Genomic DNA, 27963 nt, shown 5'->3' with positions numbered 1-27963 from the left:
CTGAGAGATGCAGGGCGTCCGAGAAAGGAGGCGTGCCTGACAAGCGGCTGGGAGCCGCAGGGAATCCGAACGAGCGGCTGGGAAGCCGCGGGACGTTCGAATCAGGGAGACGTACCTGACAAACGGCTGGGAGCCGCAGGGTGTCCAAGTGAGCGGCTGGGAAGCCGCAGGGCGTCCGAGTGAGCGGCTGGGAAGCCGCGGGGCGTCCGAAGAAAGGAGGCGTACCTGACAAGTGGCTGGGAGCCGCAGGGTGTTCGAGCGAGCGGCTGGGAGCCGCAGGGCATCTGACAAGAGAGGCACACTCGAACCAAGAAGTGAGCAGCTAATATGGGAACTGCTGCGTCAGCAGATTTGATACGCATCACGGAGCGGTGGGGAGAAAAGTTCCCCTCTGATGCGTTATCCCGCCTGTTGCGGTGGGGACGAAGAGGGGGACTTTCCGTTCAATCAAGTAATAAAACTGTTTGAGAGCGGTTGGGCTGTGAGCTCTGGAAATCGGTGGCTCAGGGCGATAAGGAGGTTTTCTCCCTGAGTCCAGTATGGCTCACCGTGCAGAGACGATTGGAGGAGTTTGAGGATGAGAGAAGACAACTTCAGAAAATGGCTGATTTTGCAGTAACACTGGAGCAAGAACTGGAACAGGTTAAATTGATTCTGCATCAGCGAGATCTACAGTTTGAATCTTTACAGCAAGAGCGTCTAGTGCTCATGAAGCAGCTCACCTTAACCCAAGAATCATTGCACACCAAAGAGCAGTCCCTAAATGACCTACAGACTCAATATGATGAGCTGGTGGCCAGGTTAGAGGAATTCCAGGGTGATGTTATTTCTAAGGATGACACGATCCAATATTTGCAGAATGAGAAGATTGTCCTAGAGGTAGCTCTGCAGGCAGCAAAAGCAAGCAAAGAAGAACTTGATGAAGGAGCAAACTTCTTAGGTGAAAGTACTGAGGCAGCATCAGATATCTTGGCACAATTGAGCCAGTTGGAAAATCTGCAACAGGAAAGTGCCAGCCTGAAGAAACTGACCCAAAAAGTAAAGGAGCAGTTCTTACAGCAAAAGGTAATGGTGGAAGCTTATCAAAGAGATGCAAGTTCACAGGACCAGCTGATTAGTGAATTAAAATCTACAAAAAAGCGGCTGGATTTGGAAGTGAAAGAATTAAAACGGGAGTTACTGAAACTTCGAAGTGAAAAGCAGTCCATTGATGTTGAATGCTCAAGACTTCAGAAGGAAGTATCCCAGGTTCACCAGCAGATAGTGGAGTTAGAAAGCCACCTCCAGTCAGTGCAAAAAGAACAGGATGCACAAATCGCTGATGGAGGAAATAACCAGGCTTCCCATGAACGGATTCAAGCTTTGGAAATAGAGCTGCAGGCTGTTAGCCACAGTAAGATGATGTCGGAGAAAGAGCTGCAAGAAGTAATTTCACTCACCAGCCAGGAGCTTCGAGAATCTAGAGGTTTCAGGAGACAGATAAAACGTTTGGAAGAAATAAACAAGAAATTGGCCCTCGAACTGGAACATGAACGGGGGAAGCTCACTGGTTTTGGTCAGTCTAACATTGCTTTGCGAGAGCACAGCAACATCCTCGAAACAGTACTAGCAGAGAGAGAGGCAGACCTGGTGCAGCTGAATCTCCGGGTTCAAGCAGTCCTAAATATTCAAGCTTTACAGACTGCCTTAGAAAGAGAAAAGTCAAAAGTTAATAACCTTCAAAAGCAGGTTGCGGCAGCCAAAGTAGATGCAGCACATAACCGTCGTCATTATAGAGCTGCTGTTCTTGAGCTGAGTGAAATTAAGAAGGAGCTACAAGCCAAAGAATTGCTTGTTCACACCCTTCAGGCTGAAGCAGACAAACTACAAGCTATTATTGAACGTGCTCATGTCTCTTTTAAGGCGCTCCTTTTAAGACAAAAAGGGGGGATTTGTAGTGAGCGGGCAGACACCTTGGATAAGACGCCTGCCGCTCGGTTGCTGCAAGCTCTTTACGTGCTTAATTGGTTACATCTTGGTAAAAACAGCCAGGCGCCCCCCGCGATTAAACATGTCAGCGGGATGACTGGGGAAGAGCAGGGTGCGGCCCCCCGACCCTCGGTCAAATGGTTTGATTATCAGCAGCAAATATGGAAAGGACCAGTTGATTTGCTAACGTGGGGCAGGGGTTATGTGTGTGTTGCCACTGATGCGGGTCCCAGGTGGATGCCAGCGAGGTGGGTCCGGCCTTGGTTGCGTCCTCCGGAGTGACGGCAGGCAGATGCGGAGGAGCCTCACGAGACGCGCTCAGATGTCGCGGAACCAGAGCCCCCGGAGGAGAGCTGTTTGTTAGCTCTGCCAGGACTTTTTCTGTCTGATCCTCCATGAATGAATTACTCACTTGAGATGATTTTTTGTGTTTGAAAGAAAATCTGTGTGGTACCATGCAATTATTATTTAGAATTAAGATTTATGTTTTATGTTCCTTGTTATGTTTTGTGTTGTCTGTTTTCTGGCCAGAATTGTTGTTGTGTTGTCATGTGGTTTGATGTTTTTTCCTTAAGACCCCCCCCACCCTCAGTGTCAGTTTGATCACCTGACAGCTGAGGGTCCAAAAAAAAAAAAAAAAAAAAAAAAAAAGGGGGGGGGGGCCTGCAGAGGTTACATCATTTGTTTATTGTGTTTTGTTTTGTTCATTTGATGTTTTTGAAATTATATGTTAAGGATTGAATGGTCATATAGGTTGATCTTATAAAGTTTTAATTTTTGGTTTATGATAGGTTATAATGTTATGCTGTTATGAGTTGCAAATGTTTTATGAATAACATAATATTTGATTAAGATAGATTGTGGTGTTATGCTGTTATAAGTTGTGTTTTGTTTTGTTCATTTGATGTTTTTGAAATTATATGTTAAGGATTGAATGGTCATATAGGTTGATCTTATAAAGTTTTAATTTTTGGTTTATGATAGGTTATAATGTTATGCTGTTATGAGTTGCAAATGTTTTATGAATAACATAATATTTGATTAAGATAGATTGTGGTGTTATGCTGTTATAAGTTGAAAATGTTTGGTGAATGTTTTTATCTTGCTTTCCTTTTCCCTTTTCTTTTGATTGTAAATAAAGGGGGGAGATGTGGGATTGAATGTGAGATGCTGAAGACTTCTGGGTTGGAAATTGTGTGTGAAGGGCTGACCTTGGGCTTGTTCTCATTGGCCAGCTAATTGTGAATAGGTAGACAGGTGTGTAGAATGATAATTACCCTATGGGTTACAGCTGCAGCTGTGTTAATTTGATTAATCAATTAGTAATTGATTGACTACCATATTGTATATAAGAGCATGCTGGGAAATGAATAAAGAGAGATGTACACACACACACGCTGTCTCTCTCTGCTTGGACTTCGTTCCTGCTCTTGCGATGCAACACTTCACCCTGCTGTCCAGCCAGCCACCCAGATTGCAGATGAATCTCAAACTCATCAAGAGCCGCACTGACATAATTGTGGATACAGTTTGTCTGAATAACAGGGATTTTTTTTTGCTTGTTTTACATTTCACATCCATCATTGCAGGAAGTGTGTTTTAGCTCTGAAGCATGTTTGCATCCAAAGTGCCTCAGCCTCTAGGAGTACATGTTGGATCTGGCTGCTTCCTTTGCTGTATGCAGTTCAAAGGGAACCATCTGAAAAGGCAGAGGACCCTTTAACTTCACAAGACACATGGTCGCTCCCCTTCGCTCAGTTGAGGCAGGATAAAAACAAGCAAACGTAAGTGTACAACAGAAATCTGTGAAAGAACATTGTAGTTCTTTCATCTAGCAAAATTTGACATAGTTATTTTGTGATATAGTGATTTGGAAGCACTTTGCTTGCTGTCTCCAAATGAAGTAGTATCACTGAAGACTGTGTGGGCTAGTGGTTAAAGCAACTGGCCTGGGACCCAGAAGACCTGGCTTCTACTCCTGCCCTGGTATGCTGGGAAACTTTGGGCAAATCACTTCATTTCCTCTGCCCCATCTGTAACATGGGGATAATGATGGGGCCTCTCTTGCAAAGTGCTTTGATTCATAGGTCCCAAGGCCAGAAAAGACTACTGTGATCATGTAGTCTGACTCCTGTATAACAGAGGCCACAGGACTTCCCTGAATTAATTCCTGTTTGACCTGGAGCAGATCATTTAGAAAACCTTCTAATTTTAATTTTAAAATTGTCAGTGATGGAGAATCTACCACAACCTTTAGTAAATTGTTCCAACAGTTCATTATTTTCACAGTTAAACATTTACACCTTATTTCCAGTCTGAGATCTACAGAGCAAAAACACTATGTAAGAGCTAGGAATTATCTGGGTTTCTTCTGGATTTATATTTTTTGTGAATTTATTTAAATCATTGATTTTAAAAAATCCATCATCATTATGGTGCAGAAGTAGCTGCACCATGGTTCAGGCTGGGTGGTAGAGTTCAGATTAACAGGAAAAAACAAACACAAGTTCGTAACTCTGAGTACTATCTGAACTATTGAATAATGACACAGAGAGAATAATGAGAGAGGAAAAACTCATCCCTTTTGGTGAATTGTCTCATTTTCCTTTGAGTTCAGGTGTGTTAAAGCAGAATCATTTCACAGACACATGGGCCATGTGAAAGTCAGATGTGCCGAGCTGTTGTTATAACAGATCATGAAGGTCATGAAGACATAAGGCTTATGAAGTCACTGTTAAGGTTTTGTGCTGAATGGGAGGAGTGTCTGTGTTATGAATTTGCTGATTTTAGATTTTAAAGTTGAAATCTAGTAAACCAAGTTTGCCAATTTGATAAATGTCATAGGCAACATTGGAGTAGAATTTAATTAGGATAACCCCTTTTTATTGAGCCCAGGGAGTGTTAGTTTACTAATTTTGAGAAATTGGAGAGGGTTTAGAGAAGAGAAAGGAGAATTATTAAAGGATTGTAAAGGCTTTATAGTGAGAGATTCCAGGAGCTCAATCTATTTAGCTTAACGAAGAGATGATTACGAGGTGACTTGATACCAGTCTATAAGTATCTGCACGGGGAACAGCAATCTGGTAATAAAGGGCTCTTCAGTCTAGCAGACAAAGGTATAACAAGAGCCAATGGCTGGATGTTGAAGCTAGACAAATTCAGACTAGAAATAGCATAAAGTTTGAATAGTGAGGGTAGTTAATCATTGTACAGAAACCTGAAGTGGAGCATTAACAGGGGGACACATCTCAAAGAACCTCAGTTACTGCACAGGGTGAGTAACCTTCTCTTCTTTGCACGTCTACTTTTACCTTAGACAGTGTATCTCAGATCAGGACAAGTAGTTATTCTTAACCAATCTGCAAGTTGATGAATTCACCAAGAACCACTCCTGTGTATAATCAGTAATTTTATAGATGTTCAAATATCACATTCTAGGCATGTGCAAAATACAACATGCTGTCTTACAAGTGACTCCATCCTAAAGAGGCCAAAAATATCACATGCCCAATTTTTCTTTTCCTTTGCAAATCAGTGGAAAGCATTCGTATTGGAGAGAATTATTTTCCTTATACCTTAGATACCAGCTCCTTGGGCCATAATAATAATGGTAGTGCAGTTTAAAAATACAAACCACACTGCCCACAGCAAATACCTTCCCAAGTGCAGACTTTTATTAACATGGAGCTATATCTCATTTGTACAGGGACGTTCTGGCAATGATAAAAGCCCATCAGACCTTCATCGGGAGCTGCGCTCCTCTGGCAGAGAAAGTCATTGAGATGCTTGCCCTGAAGAATTTTTGCAGAGAGCATGTTCCTCAGATTCAGGTGCCGCTGCAGTTTCTCTTGAGCAACATCTACCAGCGGATCACCAATCACCTAACAGAAGGTCACGGAATAAACGTAAGGCTAGCAGACAACAAGCATGTTTAATGAGTCTACCTCTCCTTAATCTTTATTTCCTAAGACGTGTCTTCTTGCTGGTCAGAAAATCTTTGTTTTTCTTATAGAAAATTTCAATTAAAACAAAATAAAGGAAGGAGTCAAATATTAGGGGACACAGGGATCTAAGGTCACTAGAACTGAATCTGGGAATTGGTATGGGGGGTGAGTGGAGAAGAGAGAGGGAGGGGAGGGGAACTTAGTGTGTTCCACTTAAATACTATCTGAAAATTTAGACAAAGGCAGGAAAAAATAAATTTTGTCAAAATCCGTGGCAGAAAATTTGACTTTTCATCAAAAAGACAAAAACCCAAATGCTGAATTCTTTTTCAGATTTCAGCAACTGAGCCCCAAACTTTTTTGAGCCAAAAATGACCAAAACTAAAAAAAAAAAAAAAAAAACCCCAAACCCCATTTTGGGGAGGGGGGGTTGTTGTATTTGACAAAAAAAATGTAATATTTTGAGAAAAGCAGATACCTTCAATGAAAATTTCATTTAGTCAAAAATCCAATTTTCTATTGGGGGGAAAAATGTTGAAGGAAAAATTTTGAGCAGCCCTAGTAACTTCCTGCAAGAGCCCATGGCGAGATGTTTTGCTTGGGTTTCATTCCTTGTTTCCCAACCCAAGCCTTTCCATCACGGCTTGTCTAACTGAATAGCATCAGGCTCAATCCCCATCCTTGAACTTAATCAGCTTTAAGTCTAGTGGTGCTATTACACCAATGTAATGAGCATTTGTCCATTGGTTTCAATGGGAGCTGGATCAAGACACATGGTAAATATTTTGGGCATGGAAGACGTGATCCTTAGGTGTGACTGAGCTGTGTGGGGTGCAGGGACCTGCAACGTGTGGGAGGATAAGGGTGACTTGAGCTCACTGAAAATTTTCTGTCAGAACTGTTTTTCAAAGAAGTTTGGGTTTTCAAGAAAACTTGGTTTTGTGTTGGGGTTTTGTTTAGTTTTTTTGCTTTTGGTGTAAACATTTTGATTCTTCATAGAAGACACAAATATCCCAAAATCAAAAAGGTTTTGGTTTTCACCTGAAAACACTGGGTTTTCTTTCTTTCTCTGGACAAAATGTTGAAAGTCTCCATGGAAAAGAAATGTAATTTTTGATGAGCTCTAAAGTTGATCTGTTTTCACGCTATGTGCCCTCTGTCCTTTCAGGAAAGTGATGTCAATGTAGTTTTGGTGGATATCACCAGAAGGACAGACGATTGGCTTGGTACCAGGTGAGTAGTTCACACTCAGACTTCTCAACAAGGTGGTGAAGAAACAGAAGTGAGCCACCAACATCCCAGGGAGAAAGAGGAGAAAGTGATAGTGCCCTTCTGCCCAGATAACACCGTGGAGCTGGTGTGGCCTAGACTTCTCAAGACTGCTCAAAACAGAGACTGAAAAGTCTCAGTTCCATAGGAATTTTGGACCTGGGACCTGGGTCCTGGGCCTGCAGGTGTCCCTGGGGCTCAACAGAACTTCGATCCACAGATCCATGTGAGGAGCTCCCACCACTGGAGAAGAGTGGGGCCAGGAGGTGGGGATTCAGACAGGGCCAGGGTCCTGACTGCCCTCTGCTGCCTCTTGTGTCTGAATGTGGCCCTACACTGCTATGAGATGTGATCAGAGACATCTCATGATGCTTAGCACTCGCCGGCCCCACCTAGGATACTCTGAGCGCTCCCCTGGGTGGAGCAGAGGCTCAAGACTGTTTGGAGCTGTGTGTAACTTAGTCATTCAGTGCCTGGTTAAGCACTGTCACTGGGCCCTCAGAGACAGAGGTACTGAGAGTTAGTTCTGACCCCAACTGACCTCTGTCTATCTCAGGTACTTAACTGGTCCCCATTGCCTTAATATCTGGACACCTCACAATCTTTAATGGGTTTGTCCTTCCAAATCCCCTGGCAGGCAGGGAAGATTTTGATGGGAGTTGGGTGTCTAAACAGTGCTTTTGAAAGTGCACTAGGAGCCCATCTGCATCTTTAAGCTCTGAAATACATTTGAGGGTCTGACCCCGCATTACTTTTGAAAATGGGTCTCTATGATCCTCAGTCATTTAGGTGCTTGTGGAAATTTTACTCTAAGGCAAGTCACCTTCAGCGTCATGTCAGCTAGTTCCCGTTAAACTTTGGGCCCAGTTGGATTTAACCATGCTGCTTAACACAGCTGCTCCTTGTCCACACTGACCATAGAGCCAGCCGACTGGTTAAATATCGTGAGTGGGTTCGGTTACATTTCCTATGGTAAGAAATCTGGCTGTTCTCTTACTAGTAGTTTCTGCTGTTGAAAATAAAGTCTGCTAATATAAACACATTGGATTTAATTCTCCCCTGCCCTGTTCCTTGTTGTTTACACCTATGCCAGGTAGGTGTCAAATCCTACCGGATCAGAAGAGCGGTATCTGACAGCCACTTTGCACAACTCCATCAGCTGCATGGCAATGGAGAATCAGGCTCTATTCAGGGTAGTTTACTGCTCAGAGGAGACAGAAATCTGTGTGGCTAAGGCATTAGTCCAAGGCCTTGTCAGTAGTGGGGCTTTTGGTAACTGACGGTTAGAACTGGGGCAAATCTGCAGTGTAGATAAGTCTTAGGACTCAGGAGTTCTGGGTTCAGTTCCCATCTCTGCAGTAGATTCCTTGAGTAACTTAGGAATTGGCTACACTTGCGAGTTAGAGCGCATTAAAGCAGCCCCAGGTGCCCTAATTCCCGACCCGTCCACACTGGCAAGGCATGTAGAGCACCTGGATTCGGTAGCTGGAGTGCTCCTGGTAATGCACCTCCACGAGAAGCATAACGCTTGCTGCACCCCGGCTGAAACACCCCAGCCTCAGTGTGAACGAAGTGTTGCATTACTGCGCTGTGATCAGCCTCCGGAAATGTCCCATAATCCCCTTAAGTCAAGTGGCCACTCTTGTCATTGTTTTGGAATCGCTGCAGGTATGTGACTATCCCCTTTTAAAGCTCTGTTTCTGACAGCCAGCATGCTTATCTGCTCCGGGACAAAGCAACCATTACTGTGGAATGCTGCTTGCTGTGAGTGTGTGAGAGAGAGGCAGGGGGGCAGGGAGGGGGTGATAGCAGAACTTACAAGACAGTGAACTGACACAGTCTCAGCACCCCAAAAACCCACTCTCTCTCCCCGCCCCCACATACACACTCCCTGTCACACTCCACCCCACCCCCCGCATTTGAAAAGCATGTTGCAGCCACTTGAATGCTGGGATAGCTGCCCATAATGCACCACTCCCAATGCTGCTGCAAGTGCCACAAATATGGCCATTCCAGTGCGCTTGCAGCTGTCAGTGTGGACAGACTGCAGTGCTTTCCCTACTGTGCCCTCTAAAGGCTGGTTTAACTCAAAGTGATGTACATCTGCAAGTGTAGCCATGCCCTTAGGCAAGTCACTTAGTCTCTCTGGGCCCCACTTCCCCACTTATAACCAGGGGCGGCTCTAGGCACCAGCTAAACAAGCAGGTGCCTAGGGCGGCAAAATATAGGGGGCGGCATAAGGCTGGGGCCCCAGCTCATCCCGCCGCTGCGAGCCGAGGAGCGGCTGTCCCCTGCAGCCGGGGCAGGGCCGCGCTACCTGCTCTCGCTTGCGGGGGGGGGGGGGTAGCCACTGACCGTGAGAGCGGCGTGAACAAGCCAAGCAGGAGCAGGCTGTCCTCTGCAGCTAGGGCAGGACCGTGCTACCGGCTCCACTTGGGGGAGAGGGATGGCCCCTTACCGCAGAAGAGCGGCGGGACCCGGTAGTGCGGCCCTGCCTGGCTGCAGAAGATGGGCTGCTCCTCCTTCGCTTGTTCGCGCCCGGTGCCTCAGCGCGTCCTAAACAGCGCTGCAGCCGCCTGGCTCCGGGCGGGGGGGGAGGGGCTGAGCTCCGCACTGCTCAGAGCCGCGTGGTAAGAGGGTGGGGCTGCGAGCTCCGAGCCGAGCGGCTCCTCCCCTTACCACACGGCTCTGAGCGGGGAAGAGCTCAGCCCTCTCTGGGAGCCATGCGGCTGCAGCGCTGTGCAGGGCCGCTTCTCGACGCACGCAATGAGGTGGGGGTAAGCAGCCGGGGCCGTGGGGTTGGCTAAGGGGCAGGGAGTCCCGGGGACACTCAGGGGGCAGGGAGGGGGCAGAGGTTCTGTGGTGGGGGGGGGGTCAGGGGCCAGGGAAAGGGGGGTTGGATTGGGGGGGGTCTTGGGGAGGTGGTTGTCAGGGCAAAAGGAGCAGGATGGGTCAGGGATTCTAAAAAAATCTCATCTCATTTCATTTGGAACGTGTAGCAGGGTTTTTATTTGTTTGTTTGTTTTTGGTTTTTTGCTTGGTGAAACAAGAACCAAAAAAGCCTCCAAGGTTTTCAATTTGTTGTTACCCCTCTACCCCGCCTTCTTTTTCTCCTTCTTTACCTTTTTCTCTCCCCGCCCCGAGAGGGAAAAGGAGGCGAGGAGAAGGAAAGGCTAAGAGAGGAAACGCTCAATGAAAACCATTTTTAAAGACTTTAATTTAAGTGGAAAAGTTGAATGAAACAACATTTTTCTGCACATTTTTTCTTAAATGTTGTTTTGATTGAACAAAAAAAATCACCCAGCTTTAGTTGTTACCACACAGGCTTCTGTATGCTCCTTGTGCCTAGCCTGAATGGCCCACTGGCCTGAGTTCAGTCTCATAGGGGGCACCTGCTAAATATGGCTTGCTTACCTTAACCCTCAGCTTCTCACCCAGCCTCTGTCCCAGTGCCTAGATATCTGGCTGAAACTATTACTTTTGCTGGATGGGATGAGCACATTCCTCCTTCTGACCTATCACTGAGTCACTCCTTGGGCAAAGAAGAAAAATAGTGTATTTCTGCTCTTCAGATTAACCACAAGATATTTCTACATTATTTTAGCCAAGTATGTGCTTGGCCTGCCTTCTATGGCTCAGTCATGTGCAGGTAGGGAAATAGTGGGTGAAAAACTGGTTGGAGAACAGTTATCAATGATACACTTTCAAAGTGGTAAATGTGTCCAGCAGTCCCACAGGGTCCAGCACTATTCAATATTTTCATAAATCAATTGGATAATGGAGTCCAAAGTTCACTTAGGCAATTTGCAGATGACACCAGGCTGGGAGGGGTTGAAAGCACTTTGGAGGACAGGATTAGAATTTGAAATGCCCTTGATAAATTGGAGGATTGGTCTGAAATCAGCAGATGAAATTCAGTAAAAACAAGTGCAAATTACTACACTTAGGAATGAAAAATCAAATGCATAACTACAAAATAGGGACTAACTAGCTAGGCAGTAGTACCGCAGGAAAGGATCTGGGGATTATAGTGAATCACAAAATGAATGTGTCAACAATACAATGCAGCTACAAAAGAAACTAATATCATACTAGGTTGTTAGGACATATGATGCAACCTCGTGCAGTATCTCTGGGGGTACATACTGTATTAAGCTTATGAATGGTGTATGTATCACTGTGGGCCAGGGACTGTATGCAACTTGGGGCAGTGGAGGAGAGTGAGGGGGAATTGTTAGCCAAATAGGGCTCGTTTCCCCCCGGAGCTTACCTAATTACACCAAGGAGGCACGGAGACAGGAAGACGAGTACCACACCCTTTATTGATCGGTCAGCTGAGCGGGTGTTCTCATCGGCTAATGCCAGAGGAGAGACACACCTTTCATGGCCAAGCGGCCTACCTTTATAGCCGGTAACAAACAACTTTGCTTATGTCTTTTTACATCATTTGGCTGACCTATAGACCCTGTACATGCATCTATTAGGAGATAATTGGGTACGCAGGATACATATATCATTTTGTGGGGGCTACAAGATACATACAGCTGTTGAGGATACATTTGTCATTCTGAAGGGGAAACAAGGTACATCTGTTGACCCTTTGTATTAAATATCTTGGAGACATACATGGGAACACAGCTGTATATACTTGGGGAGCCAACATATACTTGGCCCCCGGAGCCAAACAAGATAAGCAAAATAGCTGACATAGGTGAATACACATCCGTTGTTCTACTAAGTTCCTTAAGCTTTCCAACAGAATGATACCACAGCTCCTTCAGGAACTAAAAGCAGTGGATGGTGATTTAAAGTGAATCACTCAGGTTGTAAGGACCTCCAGAGAGGTACCATGCCTGGGGACGCTTGCATAAACCGGTTCAAACTCGGTTTTCCAGAGACCAACTGACTAAGAAAGGATGTTTGGCATAAAAAGTCCACATTTAAACTGACTCAGGGCCTTCTTTTGATTCAGCAGGCAGACAAGTCCTTCTGACCAAAGATGAAACCCTTCCAGAAGGGCTGGAAGAACTTTGGCTTACTCGGGCCCCTGTCAGATTGAGCAGTGACATCTGATAAGCTTTTAGAGTGTGTCATAAACATACAGTTAAGGGTGAATTCCTCTTTTGCCTGTAAAGGGTTAAGAAGATCACATAACTTAGCTGACACCTGACCAACAGGACCAATAAGGAGACAAGATACTTTCAAATCTGGGAGGGAGGAAAGTCTTTGTCTGTCTGTTGTGTGTGCTTTTGCCAGAGAAGATCAAGGAGGCAAGCCATGTAACTCCATTAAAATTAAAAAGTTTTGGATTTTTTTTAAGCAGAATTTTTTTATTGTTCCTTTAAACAATCAAACACAGCAAGCAGCAAATATTTGGCCACACACTTCTGAAACCCCAAATCATGGTCAGGTTTTGGCAGATTATTTCAGCTTTTTCAATTAGAAAAACCACAACAAATTTTGAAAGAAAGCAGACGTGATTTTTTTCTGCTTTTTAAAAACCCCTAGTTTTCGATCCAAAAAAAGTTTTGATGGAAAATATTTGTACAACCTTTTTAATGAGCTTTAGTGCCTTTTAGCACTAGCTGATGCTGAGAACCAGTGATACCTTGTAAAGGTGACTTGAAAAGAAATTCTCAAAACTGGGTTTGTGCTGAGATGCAGAAGGTTTTTAAATGTTTATTTTTCCTGGGGCAAACGGGGGGGGGGGGAAGTGTGGCAATTTTCCCCGCGCCCCACAGGGCCCCCCACAGGAATACAGTATTCTATAGTATTGCAACTTTTTTTTATGGAAGGGGCCCCCAAAATTGCTTTGCCCCAGGCCCCCTGAATCCTCTGGGCGGCCCTGGTTTGCGCTGCTGCAAGCTGAGGAGCAGCCTGTCCTCTGCAGCTGGGCAGGGTTGCGCTACCGGATCCTGCCTAGGGAGTGGGGGTGGCCGCTGGACCGCAGGAGAGTGGCGTGAACAAGATGAGGAGCGGCCCGTCCTCTGCAGCCGGGGCAGGGCTGTGCTACCGGCTCCGTCTTGGGGGTGGTGGCCGCTGACTGTGGAAGAGCGGCAGGAGCCAGTAGCGCGGCCCTTCCCCGGCTGCAGAGGATGGGCCGCTCCTCCTCGGCTTGTCCCCGCTGCTCTCCCACAGGCAGCGGCCACCGCCCAGGAGGGAGCCGGTAGTGCGTCCCTGCTCCAGCTGCAGAGGACGGGAGGGGCATGATGCCCGGGTGGGCTGCTCTTTCTTGGCTTTTCCTCGCCTCCTCCCCTCTGTGCCGCCTCCTGCCAGGGGACGGGAGAGGGGAGCGGAGCGGAAGCCCGGGCTGAGCCCAGCTCATGCCAGGGCCAAGGCGAAGACCAAGGATGAGTGGGGCTGGGATCCAGCAGCAGCCCCAACCCCTGGCCCTGGGAGCAGTGGTGACTGGAGCTGAATCCGCCTCGGGCCAGATCTGCAGCAAGGTAAGAGTTGGGCCAGGCAGGAGGGCTTTGTTAAAATTAAATGTTAAAATTACATTAGTAGGAAATGGTTTTGTTTCACTAACTACAAATTCTGTTTTCATTTTTTTTTAATTTTAAACACTCAAAACAAAACTGCAAAGTGCAAACATATGTAAAAGCAAAAAAAATTCAGGGTGGGGGAGCCAAAAATTTTTTTGCTTGGGGCAGCAAAAAACCTAGAGCCGGCCCTGCTTATAACCTGTGGATAATAACCCTTCATCTGTTTAGACAGTGAGTTCTGTAAGGCAGGGACTGTTTCTCACTCTGTGTCTGTGCAGCACCAGGTGTGTCAGGGCTCTGATCTCAGTCACAATGTGTACTGTACCAGGTTGGACAAGGCCTTGATGTCAGTCACTGTGTTCAGCTCCTGGAGCAAGGGGCCCCCGATCTCTGTCACTGTTCTGTGCAATGCTTGGCTAATATGCTAACAGTCCCATATTTTGTTGGTTTGAAATGATATTTTAAAATTAAAATGCCATAAATTATTGAAGAGTTGAGTTTTCAACACTATTTTCTTTGCTGTATCCGCAGACGTCAGACAGAAAATGCAGAGGATGCTCTGCAGCCAAAGGAGTTGGAGGATATTCTGCAGTGCCTTAATTTAACATTCATGTTAGTCAAAGTTTGCTTGGAACACCCAAAGAAAATACCATTCAACTCAGTGATGACGTCACTGCAGATTTTGGAATTGTTCTCTGGAACAACAGATTTATTGCAAACCAAAACGGTAAAATGAACATTTTCAGCTATCTATAAGGATTTTTTCTAAATGTTCCAAGGTTCCTTTCAGGAAGCTCTTACTCTCCTTAGCAGCCACAAACTTTGCTGTGCCAAAAATGTCCATTAGTGAAACGGTGAATTGTCACCAAGGTGTCACATGTGACCTGGCAGAGAACCTACATAAACCTGAAATAAAACTGTTCAGAGCAGGCTAATTGGAAGCATGGCAAACATGCCAGTAACCTCCAGAGCCTTGTCTACACCAGGATTCCCAGTGGTGAACTAGTGATAGCAGTGGTGGAATATCGGTGCACTCAGTAGGCCAGGTCCTCCTCTGATGTAAATTGCCACTACTCCATTGACTCTAGGGGAACTACAGACGATTGACCCCACCTGGAGATCTGGCCCCACTGGCTGCAGTGGAGCTATGGCTGATTTGCATCATCTAGAGATCCGCCAGCTCTGCCAACCTGTTCTAACTAATCCCTCCACCATTTAATACAGTGCACTTAACACAGTGAAGGCAACTGTACTGAATGATGGAGGGATTAGTTGGAGCAGCTTGTAAGAGCTGTGATTGTGATTTGAGGAGAGATGCATGTGTAACTTGAGGGATTTAGTATGGATTGTTCAAGTGCTGAGGTCATTAGACTGTGGGCAGGTCTACACTACGGGGGAAAATCGATATAAGATACGCAACTTCAGCTACGTGAATAACATAGCTGAAGTCGAAGTATCTTATATCGAATTACCTACCGTCCTCACGGCGCGGGATTGATGTCCGCGGCTCCCCATGTCGACTCTGCTACCGCCGTTCGGGTTGGTGGAATTACGGAGTCGACAGGAGCGTGTTCGGGGATCGATATATCGCGTCTAGATGAGACGCGATATATCAATCCCCGAGCAATCGATTGCTACCCGCCGATACGGCGGGTAGTGAAGACGTACCCTGTGTCAGTAGCCGAGGGGGTTGTCAGTAATCTGGTCACACACATGCTGTGGTCTCTGAGGCATAGTGAGGGGTAAGTGAAAGCAAAGTTTCAGAAGGAATTCTCAGTGCACGGGTGAAGGGGAGGGAACCGTTTGCCTATCAGGGGTGGTTTGTGTGGAGCAGCCTCAGTGTTGGGGTGTAGGCCAGGGGTTGGTAGCTCCTGTTTGCTACACCTGACCTACAACTGAATTTTGCCGTAGAAAAGAGGTGTTAGACTGTGACCTACAGTGTTCTTGTTTTCTGTTTCCAGAGTGTTATATAGTATCTCTCATGGCAGAACGCTAGTGTGTGTTATTGGTTTGGTGGAGCATCACTTAAAGAATTAAGGCTGTTTTGTGGGGGAGGCATGGATATTAACTCTGTATTTCATGGTTTTCAGAGGTTTAAGTTTGTGTTACATTAATTCTGAACTTCCTGCCTTTCAGAGATTTAAGTCTAGGTGCACTTGGTGCTCTGGAAGGATCCAAGGCACTGGGCAACCTTAATTGTTCACTCATGATGTGTTTGGAAGTTCATTATAACACAGAAGTACCATTAATGTGTCATAACTATACCTGGATGACAAAATTTCGTCAAAATAATTTCCTGTAGGAAAATGCCATTTTGACAAAATTGATTTTTTTTCACAAAATTGTACAGTTAGTTTCAGAATGGAATTTTTTGATTTTTTTTGTTTTGAAATGACTTTTTTCGTTTCAATTTTTTTATATTTAGATTTCAAACATTTTTAATTTTTATCTAAATTAAACATTTTGATTGACACAAAAAATTTAAAAAATTTTGATTTGTGGAAAATTTTAAAATTATGTCCTGATTATGGATCTTTTTGTTTTTTTGAAATCTCAAAAAATTTTCACAGAACAGAAAATCTATTTTCCCACTACCTCTGGTAATAAGACAGTTTGTTCTTGTTTATGTATCCACAGTACCCCTGGAGGCCATTGGCAGCCAGCACAGATTTGAGGAGTACTGAGGCTCTTTATTTTATGCTGTGGTCTGTCCTCTTGACTCCAATGGAGCAATTGGCAGATTGACACCAGTTGGGCCTTTGGGACTGGTAGGATGCAAATGTGGTTTATAAACACATAGACTTTAAGGCCAGACATGGCCACCATGATTAAGGTTAAGATTTTGTCATGGTTATTTTTAGTAAAAGTCACGGACAGGTCGCAGTTAGTAAAACAAAAATTCATGGAAGCCAGGGTAAAGGAGAGCTGACAGTCTGAGCCCCATCACCCGGGGAGGGAGCTCTGACAGTCTGAGCACAGGGCTGAAGTGGCGGAGGTCATGAAAAGTCACAGAATCTGTGACCTCAGTGATAGACTTGTATCTTTAATCATGATCATCTAGTCTGACTTCGTGCACTTTGCAGGCCACAGAACCTCATCCACCCACTCCTGTAATAGAGCCCTAACTTCTGGCTGAGTTACTGAAGTCCTCCAATCTTGATTTAGAGACTTCAAGTTACAGAGAATTCGCCATTTACTCTAGTTCAAAGCAGTAAGTGACCTGTGCCCTACTCTGCAGAGGAAAGCAAGAAACTCCCAGGGTCTCTGCCAATTTGACCTGGGGGAAAATTCCTTCCTGACCCCAAATATGGCAATCTAACGCTGAGCGTGTGGGTGTGACCCACCAGCCAGACAACTGGGAAAGAATTCTCTGTAGTAACTCAGAGCCCTCCCCATCTAGTGTCCCATCTCGAGCATTGGAGATATTTGCTAATAGCAATCATGAGTGAGCCTGTAGCAGGGTAGTTTCCCCGCTCCTAAGCAGCAAACCTAGGCTGAGTAGGGAAGCAGCCACAGCTGGGGCCATGCCCCAGTCAGGCCACAGCAGGCCTGGTAAAAAGGCTGAGAGTCAGGAGCTGAGTCACTCTCTCTCCAGTCTGGAGGGAGAAGGACCTGGCTGCCTGAGAGACAGATACCTGAGGCAGAGCAGTGCTGGGGAAAGGCAAAAGGAGGTGGGAAGCTCCAGCCTAGCAACTCCCCAGGCTGCAGGCCTTGAGCAAGGCCTAAAACAGGTACTGGGGTTGCAAAGGTGCAGCCCGGAGCTATTACTTCATAGCTATTACTGAGTCCTACCCAGTTTTTGTTTTGTAGTTAGTTTATCTCTAGTTAGGATAGACTTGGTGAGTGGGTCATTCTCCCCTCACCCTGCCTTGGGCTTCGGGGCATGCCTCAAGCCCAAGGATTTAAATCTTGCAGTGTATTCAAGAAGCCTATGCCTAATAGTGACCCTCACAACTCGTGCCTGAGGTGTCTAGGGGAGGTGTATCAGTCTGAGCGCTGTAAGATTTGTAGGCTTTCAAGCCCAGGACTAGGAAGGATCGCAACTTTGGTTTGAAGCAGCTGTTAATGGAAGCTGCACTCCATCCAGCAGCAACCACCAAGTCCTGGGCCCGAGCACGGTGCAGAGTGCCCGGACTTCAGTCCGCAAATCTGTACCGAGAAAGGACTCTGGTGCTAAAGACCCTCAGTACTGGAGATCCCTCACACCACAGCACGGAGTGGCACCCCGGCACCTGTCAACATCCCCAGTGCCTCACAAGCGCCATAAGAAGGTGGACAGACAGTGAGACCATCCGGGGAGACTTTGCTGCCTCAGAGAAAGGACTCAACATTCAAGCAGCAAGAGCTCATCCTGTCGACTCCAGCACCCCAGTTGGCACTGTTGAGCCTGGCAGTCAGTGACTCTCTGTTGGGGCAGTGCTTGAACAGAGTTGAAACCCCTCTCTGCCACAGACACTTTCGAGGCTGCAAAGGAACTTATGGAAAGTATTGTGCCTCAGCCCCTTGCTGTTAGAGAGAAGCCTCTGGCCTTCTTTGCCGGATCAGCACCATTCCTAGCACTGTTCCCAGTCTACATTGCTGCAACACCCCCCGACACCAGCCCCAGTACAAGATCGCCCAGAGCAGGGAGCGCAATGATCTGTGTCTCCGGCACCGAGGGGTTGGCATTGATCACGGTCACCCTTTCTTGGCCAGCAACGAGACATGGCACCGGAACAGAGGAGCCATTCTCTGGCACCGAACTCGCAGCACCGGTCTAAGTCGCGGGAGAGCCAGCACTGATCCTCTACACGATTGTCGCTGCTCCGATCCCCAACTTCCTCTTCTTGGCACCGAGTGCTGGCTCAAGGATCATTGGCACTGCTGTGGTCGGTGCCCTCAGGATCCTCGGACTCTGAGGCCAACTCCTACTACTCGTGGTGTAATAGGCACAGGTCAGCAAACACCGGATATACACACAGTCAACCTGGCAGCCACAAGGCCACCCACTGCGCAATGGCCCTTCTGGACCCCCTGAGCTTACCATCAGGCCCAGGGTACCCCTTCCAGGGTTTCTAGGTCCGTGACATTGGGGCATCATCCTGCATGGTCACTGGTGGATAGACCTGCCCCTTGTGCTACACAGGCGACCCTATCCAGCCTGCCCCCTCATACTACAGGGGGGACAACGGAACTGGCTCAGACCCACCCATAGCCCAGGTCACATCTGACCGGGCTGAACCACTGGACATCCATGCTACCCAGGAGCAACCTGGACATATAGGAGGCCACAAGGACCCTGTACTCCCACTGGCTTTCTTGTCATCTTTGCCTGATGAGGCAGTGGCAGGAGTGTCAGCTTCAGGTCCTCCACCCATTGACCACAGGGCACACCAGGACCTGCTCTGCTGTATTTCCTGTAATGTGGGCCTACAGGCGGAGGAAGTCATCGAGTCAGAGGACCCGATGGTGGACATTCTCACCCCAGAAGGCCCTTTCAGAGTGGCATTGCCAGTCATTAAAACTATTTATTTACAACAATTCTAATACCCTGTGGCAGACTCCAGACTCCATTCTACTCTCCGCAAGGGGAGTGGAGAGAAAATACTTTGTTCCTTCCAAGAGATATTAATTCTTATTCTCCCATAAACCTTGCTCCCTGGTGGTCTCAGCAGTAAATGAGAAGGAGCATCAGGGGCAGCAGGCGCTGGCTTCCAAAGCTAAAGAGGCCAAACGTATGGACCTTTTTGGCAGGAAATTTTATGCCGCGGAGGCCTCCAGCTGAGGATAGCCAACCCCAACAAGTTATGCACAGCAGGTATGATTTTAGCTCATGAGACTATATGTCCAAATAAAGGGAGTTGCTCCCCACTGAGTCGAAGGCTGAGTTCTTGGCTCTGGTCGAGGAGGGGAAGGCAGTGGCCAGGACATCTCTGCAGGCCTTCCTCAACTCGAATGACTCTGCAGCATGTACCATCTCATCTGGGATGGTCATGAGGAGAACCGCATGGCTCCAAGCTTCCGGGCTTCCCCTGGAAGTTCAGCAGACCCTGCAGGACCTTCCCTTTGAGAGTGCAGGGCTGTTTTCAGACCAGACAGACTTGAGGCTCCACAGCCTAAAGGACTCTAGGGCAACGATGAAATCTCTGGGGATACACACTCCTGCTACCCAGAGAAAACTCTTCAAGTCTCAACCCCAACAGCAGGAGAGGCAGTACCAGCCCCGCCCGAGGCAGGATACATACCGCTGTAGGAGCAGGAATAATAGACATTGACCTTCAAACCCTCTCTCTGGCCAAGGGCAGGGCCCGACCAAGCCACCGTCTGGGTCCAAGCAAGGATTTTGAAGGGATGCCCAAGGACAGCATACCAGCCACTATCCCGGATCCTTCCCCCACACTTTCTGAACCGTCTGTCCCACTACTGCCATGCGCCGTTCCCTATAGCATTGGACCGCTGGGTTCTTCATGTGGTAGAAGTGGGATATTCTCTCCAATTCTGCTCCTCCCCTTCCTTCCAGCCCCCTTCCCCATCCCTCTTCAGGGACCCCTCTCAAGAGCAACTCCTTATCCAGGAGGTGCAATCGTTCCTCGCCATAGGGGCAGTGGAGGAGGTTTCTCAGGAGCTAAGGGACAAGGGATTCTATTCCCATAATTTCCTAATCCCCAAGGCAAAGGGGGGTCTCAGACCCATCTTAGATCTGCGAGGACTCAACCAGTTCATGGTACGGTTGAAGTTCTGCATGGTCTCCCTGAGCACAATTACCCCTTCTCTGGATCCGGGGGACTGGTACGCTGCCCTCAACATGAAAGATGCATACTTTCATATAGCCATTTGGCTGGCCCACAGATGCTTCCTGAGGTTCATTGTCAACTGCATACAGTTCATGGTGCTCCCATTCAGATTATCAACAGCCCCCTGGGTGTTCATCAAGTGTATGTCCATGGTCGCAGCCTTTCTCCGCAAGAGGCAGGTACAGGTGTATCCCTGCCTCAGTGACTGGCTACTTTGGGGGCGGTCCAGGGAGTAGATGGAGTCCCAGGTCCGGTTAGTCAGAGAGACCCTTCCAGAGACTAGGTCTCCTCCTCAGTGTGGACAAGTTGATGTTGTCACACACCCAACGAATAGAATTCATTGGGGCAGTGCTGGACTACCAGAGTCCAGATTCCAAACACTGTCAGGCATCATTCAGACTCTCAGACGATACCCCACCACAACCATGAGGACATGCCTCAGTCTCCTGGGACACATGGCGGCATGCACCTATGTGGTCAGGCATGCCAGGCTGAGGCTTCAGCTTATCACCCGGGTCAAGACAGTTTAGACTCAGTAGTAATAGTACCAGCATGAGTCATAGATACCCTCGCATGGTCTGCGAAGAAATCCTATTTTGCACCCCTCAACCATCCATGTCCTTAGTAATGGACGTGTCACACCTGGTTGTGGGGCACACCTAGGAGACCTACAGACTCAGGGCAGGTGGTCACCATCCGAGATCCCGCTCCACATCAATATAAAGGAACTCAGAGCAGTGAGACTAGCCTGCAAGACCTACCATACCATATTGCAAGGTCAGTGCATGGCGGATTTGACCGACAACTCCACCGCCATGTTTTACATAAACAAGCAGGGCGGAGCCCACTCCTTCCCTCTCTGTCGGGAGGCTGTCCAGCTGTGGGATTTTTGTATAGCCCACTCCATTCACTTGGAGGCGTCCTATCTCCTGAGAACATGGAATGAGTTTGCCGACCACCTCACCATGTCGTTCCACAGGCACAAGCGGTCCATTAAGCTGGACGTTATACATTCCATCTTCCAAAGGTGGGGTTTCCCCAAGTAGACCTATTCACCACCAGAAGCAATAGGGAGTGTCCAATGTTTTACTCCTTCCAAAAGCACAGTCTGGGCTCTATCTCGGACTCATTCATGATACTCTGGGGGAACCGTCTACTGTATGTCTTCCCTGCGATACCACTCGTCCACTAGATTCTTCTCAAGATCCACAGACACAAGGTGGAAGTAATTCTGCTGGCTCCTGCATAGCCATGCCAACATTGGTACACCATGCTTCTGGAGCTGTCAGTGGACACCCTGATGGCGCTGCTGCTTCTCCCCAATCTGATCGCACAGGACCACGGCCACCTGCTTCACCTGGACCTCCAGTCCCTCCATCTCATGGCTTGGAGGCTTCATGATTAAACCCAGTGGAGCGCCAATGCATGGAATCGTTGAGGGAGGTGCTGCTTGGCAGCAGGAAACCGTCCACCAGGGCCACTTACCTGGCCAAATGGAAAAGATTCTCGTGCTGGTGCGATTGCAGTCACATACCCCACTTCAGGCATCTATACCATTCATCCTGGACTATCTACTGCATCTGAAGCAGCAAGGTATGGCCAGATCATCCATCAAAGTACACCTCACAGCCATGTTGGCATTCCACCCGTGAGAGTTGGGGCGCTCAGTATTTGCCAACCCTATGGTGGGCTGTTTCCTTGAGGGCATGGAACGGCTATATCCACAGTCCTGCCCACCGGTACTGGCTTGGGACTTCAACCTGGTCCTAGATAGACTAATTGGGGACCCATTTGAGCCACTGGCTACATTTTCCCTTCTGTATCTCTTGTGGAAGGTGGCATTTCTGGTTGCCATCACATTGGCCAGGAGGGTGTTGGAGTTAAAAGTGTTAAGCTCCAACCCACTCACCCACCTCCAGTCTTCCACAAGGACAAAGTACAGCTCAGGCCTCACCTGACCTTCCTGCCCAAGGTGGTATCCTAATTCCACATCAGCCAGGACATTTTTATACCAGTTTTCTATCCCAAGCTACATGCTAGTGCCCAGGAGCAGAGGTTTCACTCACTAGATGTCCGGAGAGCGCTATCATTCTACACTGACCACACGAAGCCTTTTGGGAAGTTGAACCAGCTGTTTGTAGCAGTGGCAGACCGATGAAGGGGCTTCAGGTCTCCTCACAATGCATTTCTTCTTGGATTACGGTTTGCATCCGTATCTGTTATGACCTTGCCAAGGTCCCAGCCCTGGTCATTTCGGCTCACTTGACACAAGCTCAAGCCTTGTCCGCCACTTTCCTGGCCCAGGTGCCCATCCAGGAGATCTGCAGAGCGGCAACCTGGTCTCCGGTGCACAAGTTTACCACTCACTATGCCATCACCCAGCATGCTAGAGATGATGCAGCTTTTGGCAGAGCGGTGCTCCAGTCAGTGATTCCTTAACTCCGACCCCACCCCATGGGAGAGCTTGGGAGTCACCTGACTGGAATTGACGTGAACAATCATTCAAGGAAGAAAAGATGGTTACTCACCTTCTTAGAATCATAGAATATCAGGGTTGGAAGAGACCTCAGGAGGTATCTAGTCCAACCCCCTGCTCAAAGCAGGACCAACACCCACTAAATCATCCCAGCCAGGGCTTGTAATTGTTGTTCTTCAAGATGTGTTGTTTATGTCCATTCCAATACCCGCCTTCCTTCCCCTCTGTCCGAGTCACCAGCAAGAAGAAACTGAAGGGGGGTTGGGTCTGCAGGGTCATATATTGAGTGCCATGAGGATGCAACTCCAGGGGGCTCCACAGCCAACACAATGGGGGCTGCTGAGGGAAAAAGTTTCCAATGACCGTGCACATGGCTTGCTCACACCTGATTGGAACAGATGTGAACAACACATCTCGAAATAAAAACAGTTACAGGAAGGTGTATAACCATCTTTTCTCTGATAGTTTAATATCTTTGTTGAATTACAAGCCTAAACTTGTTGATGGCCAGTTTACATCCATTTGTTCTTGTTCCAACATTGGCTCTTAGCTTTAACTCCTTTCTCTTCCTGGTGCTTATCCTTCTGATGTATTTATAGAGAGCAATTATATCTCCTCTCAACCTTCATTTTGTTAGACTAAACAAGCCAAGCTCCTTAAGTCTCCTCTTGTAAAATAGGTTCCCCATTCCTCTGATCATCCTTATGACCCTTCTGTACACCCAGGGCTGGCTCTAGGATTTCTGCCGCCCCAGGCAGAAATGAAGAGCGCTGCCCGAGCCCTCGCCCCCCCCAGGGGCGCGGCGCGCGGCCCGAGCCCCCCCCCAGCGGCGCGGAGCGCTGCCCTAGCCCCCGCCCCCCTCCCGAGCGGCATGGCCCGAGCCCCCATCCCCCCGAGCGGCGCGGTGCACCGCCCTAGCCCCCGTCCCCCTCCCGAGCGGCCCGGCCCGGCCCGAGCCCCCGTCCCCCCCTGCCCGAGCGGCCCGAGCCCCCCTCCCCCCGAGCGGCGCGGAGCACCGCCCTAGCCGCCGCCCCCCTCCCGAGCGGCCCGGCCCGAGCCCCCCGCCCCGAGCGGCCCGAGCCCCCCTCCCCCCGAGCGGCGCAGCCCGCCGCCTTAGTCCCCCGTCCCCCATCCCGAGCGGCCCGGCGCGAGCCCCCGTCCCCCCCGCCCCAAGCGGCCCGAGCCCCCCTCCCCCCGAGCAGCGCAGCCCGCTGCCTTTATAGGCCTGCTGATTAGGGAAACCCCGCCCCTTAATCAAGGGTCAGCTGTGATCAGAGGCACTGCTTCTCTCACAGCACACTGGCCTCTACCAGACTTTGCAAACTGAAAACAAAACAGTGATTAGAGACACACACTCTCCAGAACTCACTCACTGCTCCTAAAGAACAGGGGCTTGCTTGTTTAAAGCAACTTTTGCTACCACCCGTTTCTGGATTTGCTCTGAACATGTCTCAGCCAGATCGGAGCATTAGACTCTCTGTCTCTGAGCTCACAATTCAGTTGCTGGAAGGCAAGAGGCATAACGCATTGCACATGCCCAGTCCTGGCACCCAACTTAACTGATCTGGCTCTGAAAAATATTTGGCTAGTTTGTCTTCAACATTGAATCCAGATCTGAAGAACTTTTTATTTCTTTATATTTAATTTTTAGACACAGGTCAAACTTGAGCAAAGCAGGCAGGGGACAGTGTTCTATCCCCAAGTTTCACCAATGAACTAAATTCCATTCATCCACTTGTGACTCCAAAATGAGGTGCAACTCACTAGGTAGTGGAGAGCTTCACAATGGGACCCTCTCTCTGATCTCTTGGATGTTTTGGTCCACAGTGAAATGGCTAACAATATGGACATTTCAATTACAATTAGGCTTCAGTGTTAATACTCCAGTGAGACATCAATTGAGACAGTCCTCAGAGACCTGCCTCTGAGAGTGGTTGTGTGATTGGGATGGCATGCTAAAGGTTCTGCGTGCTCTGATACCACAGTGAGGGGCATGACCTAAGCAATCTGAAGACTTGAGCAGACGTCACATCAATTTACCAAAATTTGTGGTGGATTCTCCCCGTCACTAGCAATTTTAAAATCAAGATTGGATTTTTTTTTAAATGATATACTGTAATTCAAACAGGAATTATTTTGGGTAAGTTCTCTGGCCTGTTTACAGGAGATCAGACCAGATGGTGACAATGGTCCTTTCTGACCTTTAAATCTATGAATCACACTTTGTTCACAATTCGGAGGTTTTGTTAGCACCCTGAAGGGCTTAGAATAATTACTTTATTTTGTAATGAATTTTAGATTCTAGAGCACAAGATGGCAACCCTACAAAATTGTTTACTCACTGAATCACTTCAATGTGGCCCAATTTGATTCCTGGTTTCAGTTATTTTTTCTTGTAGTTTCCAGAGCTACTTAAACCTGTTATTTCTCCAGCCATCTGATGATGAGTTCTGCACAACTGAATTTTCCAATTTTTTCATATTTAGGCTACTGAATAACAGCAAGTCTTGAAATACAGTCTTGAAATACAGTGTCTTTTGAAGTGTTTGATTTAATGTTTATAAAGGAGATGACAAGCTGGATTTGCTACTTCTGTAACTTACTTCTTTTTTTATCTTCAAGGAGTTTCAGGACCTTAGCCAGAGCAGTGGGCTTCAGGAATTTTTGGATATAGCAAAATCATGGATCAGGGAGTTATTGCCCAAACCACATGACCAGGAAAAAACCTTTTTTCATGACATTGATGTGAGTCCAGAAAACCAGTGAAGCTGATATTTGTATTCCTCTTAAAAAATAGTCAACTGATAGGTTTGTTCTGTTCCTAGAAATGGCAGAAGCTCGGTTCCACTGGGCTGTTTTGTGATGAGTGGACACGTGGCTGGCAAAAACTTATTAAATCTTTGTTTGCAGAGTGGATAAAAAAGGTGAGTTGACTAATTGCAATAAAGACTCTGGGCAAGCTCTTCTCCTCAGAAGGCCAGGGCCCCATTGTGTAGGGTGCTGCACAGACACAAAGCAGGATGATGGTCTCTGCTCCAGAGAACTTAAAATCTATATACGAGGCAAGAGAAAACAGGATGGAGACAGACAGAGATGGGGAAGCACAAGATAGCTGTTAGATGGTTATTATTGAAATAATAAACAACAGCCACAGGGCACCAGCTGCCTGTCCATGGGTTACCATCACAGCATCAGTTGTTTTTAAGGAGCAATTTAGAGGGAGGTGGAGTATGAGAGATGGAGGGAGAAGGTGGGGATTAGCTATGAAGGTCCCTGAAAGTAGAGTTGGGGAACATTTTTGGCGAAAACATTTTTTACTGAAAAAAGCAGATTCAGTGACACCAGAACAATGTTGCAGATTCGAGTTGATTTCACTACATTGTTTTGGTTAGTTGAAAACAAAAAATCTACCTCCCTCCCCAAAGAAACTCCCCAGAAAATATGAAACCATTTTGTTTTGACATTTGTCAACTGAAATGTTTCAAATTTTTTATTTGAAATGTGATTTTTCATTTAGAAATTTCCTTTTATTTTTATTTTTTAAACAGTTAAAATGCTTGAAACGAAAATGAAATGTTTGACTCAAAACAGATATTTTTCCTGATTTTTTTGGAATTGCCAGCAAACCAACAACCCTCAAACATCCATTGTTCACACAATTATAGATGTCACAGCATCAGTTGTGTTTTAAGGAAAGATTTAGAAGAAGAGAGGTGAAAGGCAGGGTGGGGACCAGCCATGCAGGTCCATGAAAGACAAATAGTGTGGACTTAATATGATGGAACAGAGAAAATGCCAAAATGTGGAGTGTGAGATGATCAAAGTGACAAGCCAGGACAATGATCTTTGCGGCAGGATTTTGAACAGATTCAATGGAGGGAGGGGGGAAGATAGGATTTGTCCAGGTCAGAGAAGAGGAGGTTACAGCTGTAGAGACAGGAGATGATGAGGGCCTAGATGAGAAGGTTAAGGGTGACTCATCACAGGGAACCAAATATACAATAATGGACTCTTCAGTCTAGTAGAGGAAGGTCTAACACGATCTAAGGGCTGGACGCTGAAGCTAGACAAATTCAGACTGGAAATAATGGGTAAATGTTTAACAGTGAGGGGAATTAACCATTGGGACAATTTACCAAGGGTTGTGATGGATTCTCCATCACTGGCAATTTTGTAATTGTTTGTATTTTTTTCTAAGAAATCTGTTCTAGTTCAAATAGGAATTGATTCAGGGACATTCTCTGGCCTGTGTTACACAGCAGGTTAGACTAGGTGATCACACTGATCCCTTCTGTCCTTAGAATCTATGACCCGATTCCCCATGGTGTCATCATTTACACCTGTGCAAAGGGAATGTAAATTGCTATCATCAGGGGGCATATTCAGGTGTCATTTCACCCCCCACTTGACACAGGAGCAAATGATGTCCTACAGCACCAGGCAGGAGAGAATCAACTCCATAATATTTAAGGGACTGATTCACTACCACATTACCCCTGTTTGACACACCAAAATAATGCTAGGCAGCTCCTCGGCTGGTATACGTTGGTGTGACTCCAATATGACCCCACTGATTGACACCAGCTGAGGATCTGACTCTGCATGTGCTTTAAAAAAGGTTTTTTCTGAAGATATAGGGGATGGTTGCATAACTAATGTTTCCTTGTTCTAGGTGAACCGTAAACACCTGTTTGATCACTACTTGACTTTTATTAGCAAGTACCAAGACACAGAACTGGAAAATGGCTTTTCGCAACACATCGTTCAGAGTATCCAACAACTGACAAAAAGCAAGGTATAGCAGAGTCTCTTTTTCCTCATGCGTAGGAGCTTCCTGACCTTCATTGAACAAAGGGTCCAGAAGCCAGGAAATTCTGAGCTCTGTTCCCCAGTCTGCCATGTTGGGTGGCTTCGTGCGTTCTTATTGTACTATTGCTCACACTTTAGGGGAATGCTTACAAATAGATTATAAAAGGTTACTAAATGATTAATAGATGTTATTAGTAGAACTGGGAAATTTTGGGGGAGGGGGATGAAGAGATTTTTCT

The 27963-nt window shown here is 47.1% G+C and overlaps 1 protein-coding gene across 1 annotated transcript; it reads left to right on the top strand.

The window, feature by feature from the left end:
- The first annotated feature begins 7 nt into the window (after positions 1-7).
- LOC123369107 (golgin subfamily A member 3-like) lies at positions 8-22878 on the top strand. The gene is made up of 6 exons (XM_045014468.1): positions 8-32; positions 470-2156; positions 5675-5873; positions 7081-7145; positions 20495-20618; positions 22744-22878. The coding sequence occupies exons 1-6, from the start codon at positions 8-10 to the stop codon at positions 22876-22878; spliced, it is 2235 nt and encodes a 744-aa protein (XP_044870403.1).
- Positions 22879-27963: the final 5085 nt, after the last annotated feature.

The sequence above is a fragment of the Mauremys mutica genome, chromosome 4, assembly GCF_020497125.1.
Source record: "Mauremys mutica isolate MM-2020 ecotype Southern chromosome 4, ASM2049712v1, whole genome shotgun sequence".
Taxonomy (NCBI): domain Eukaryota; kingdom Metazoa; phylum Chordata; order Testudines; family Geoemydidae; genus Mauremys; species Mauremys mutica.
The sequence above is the reverse complement of the archived record's forward strand: the minus strand, read 5'-3'. Positions and strand labels throughout refer to the sequence as shown.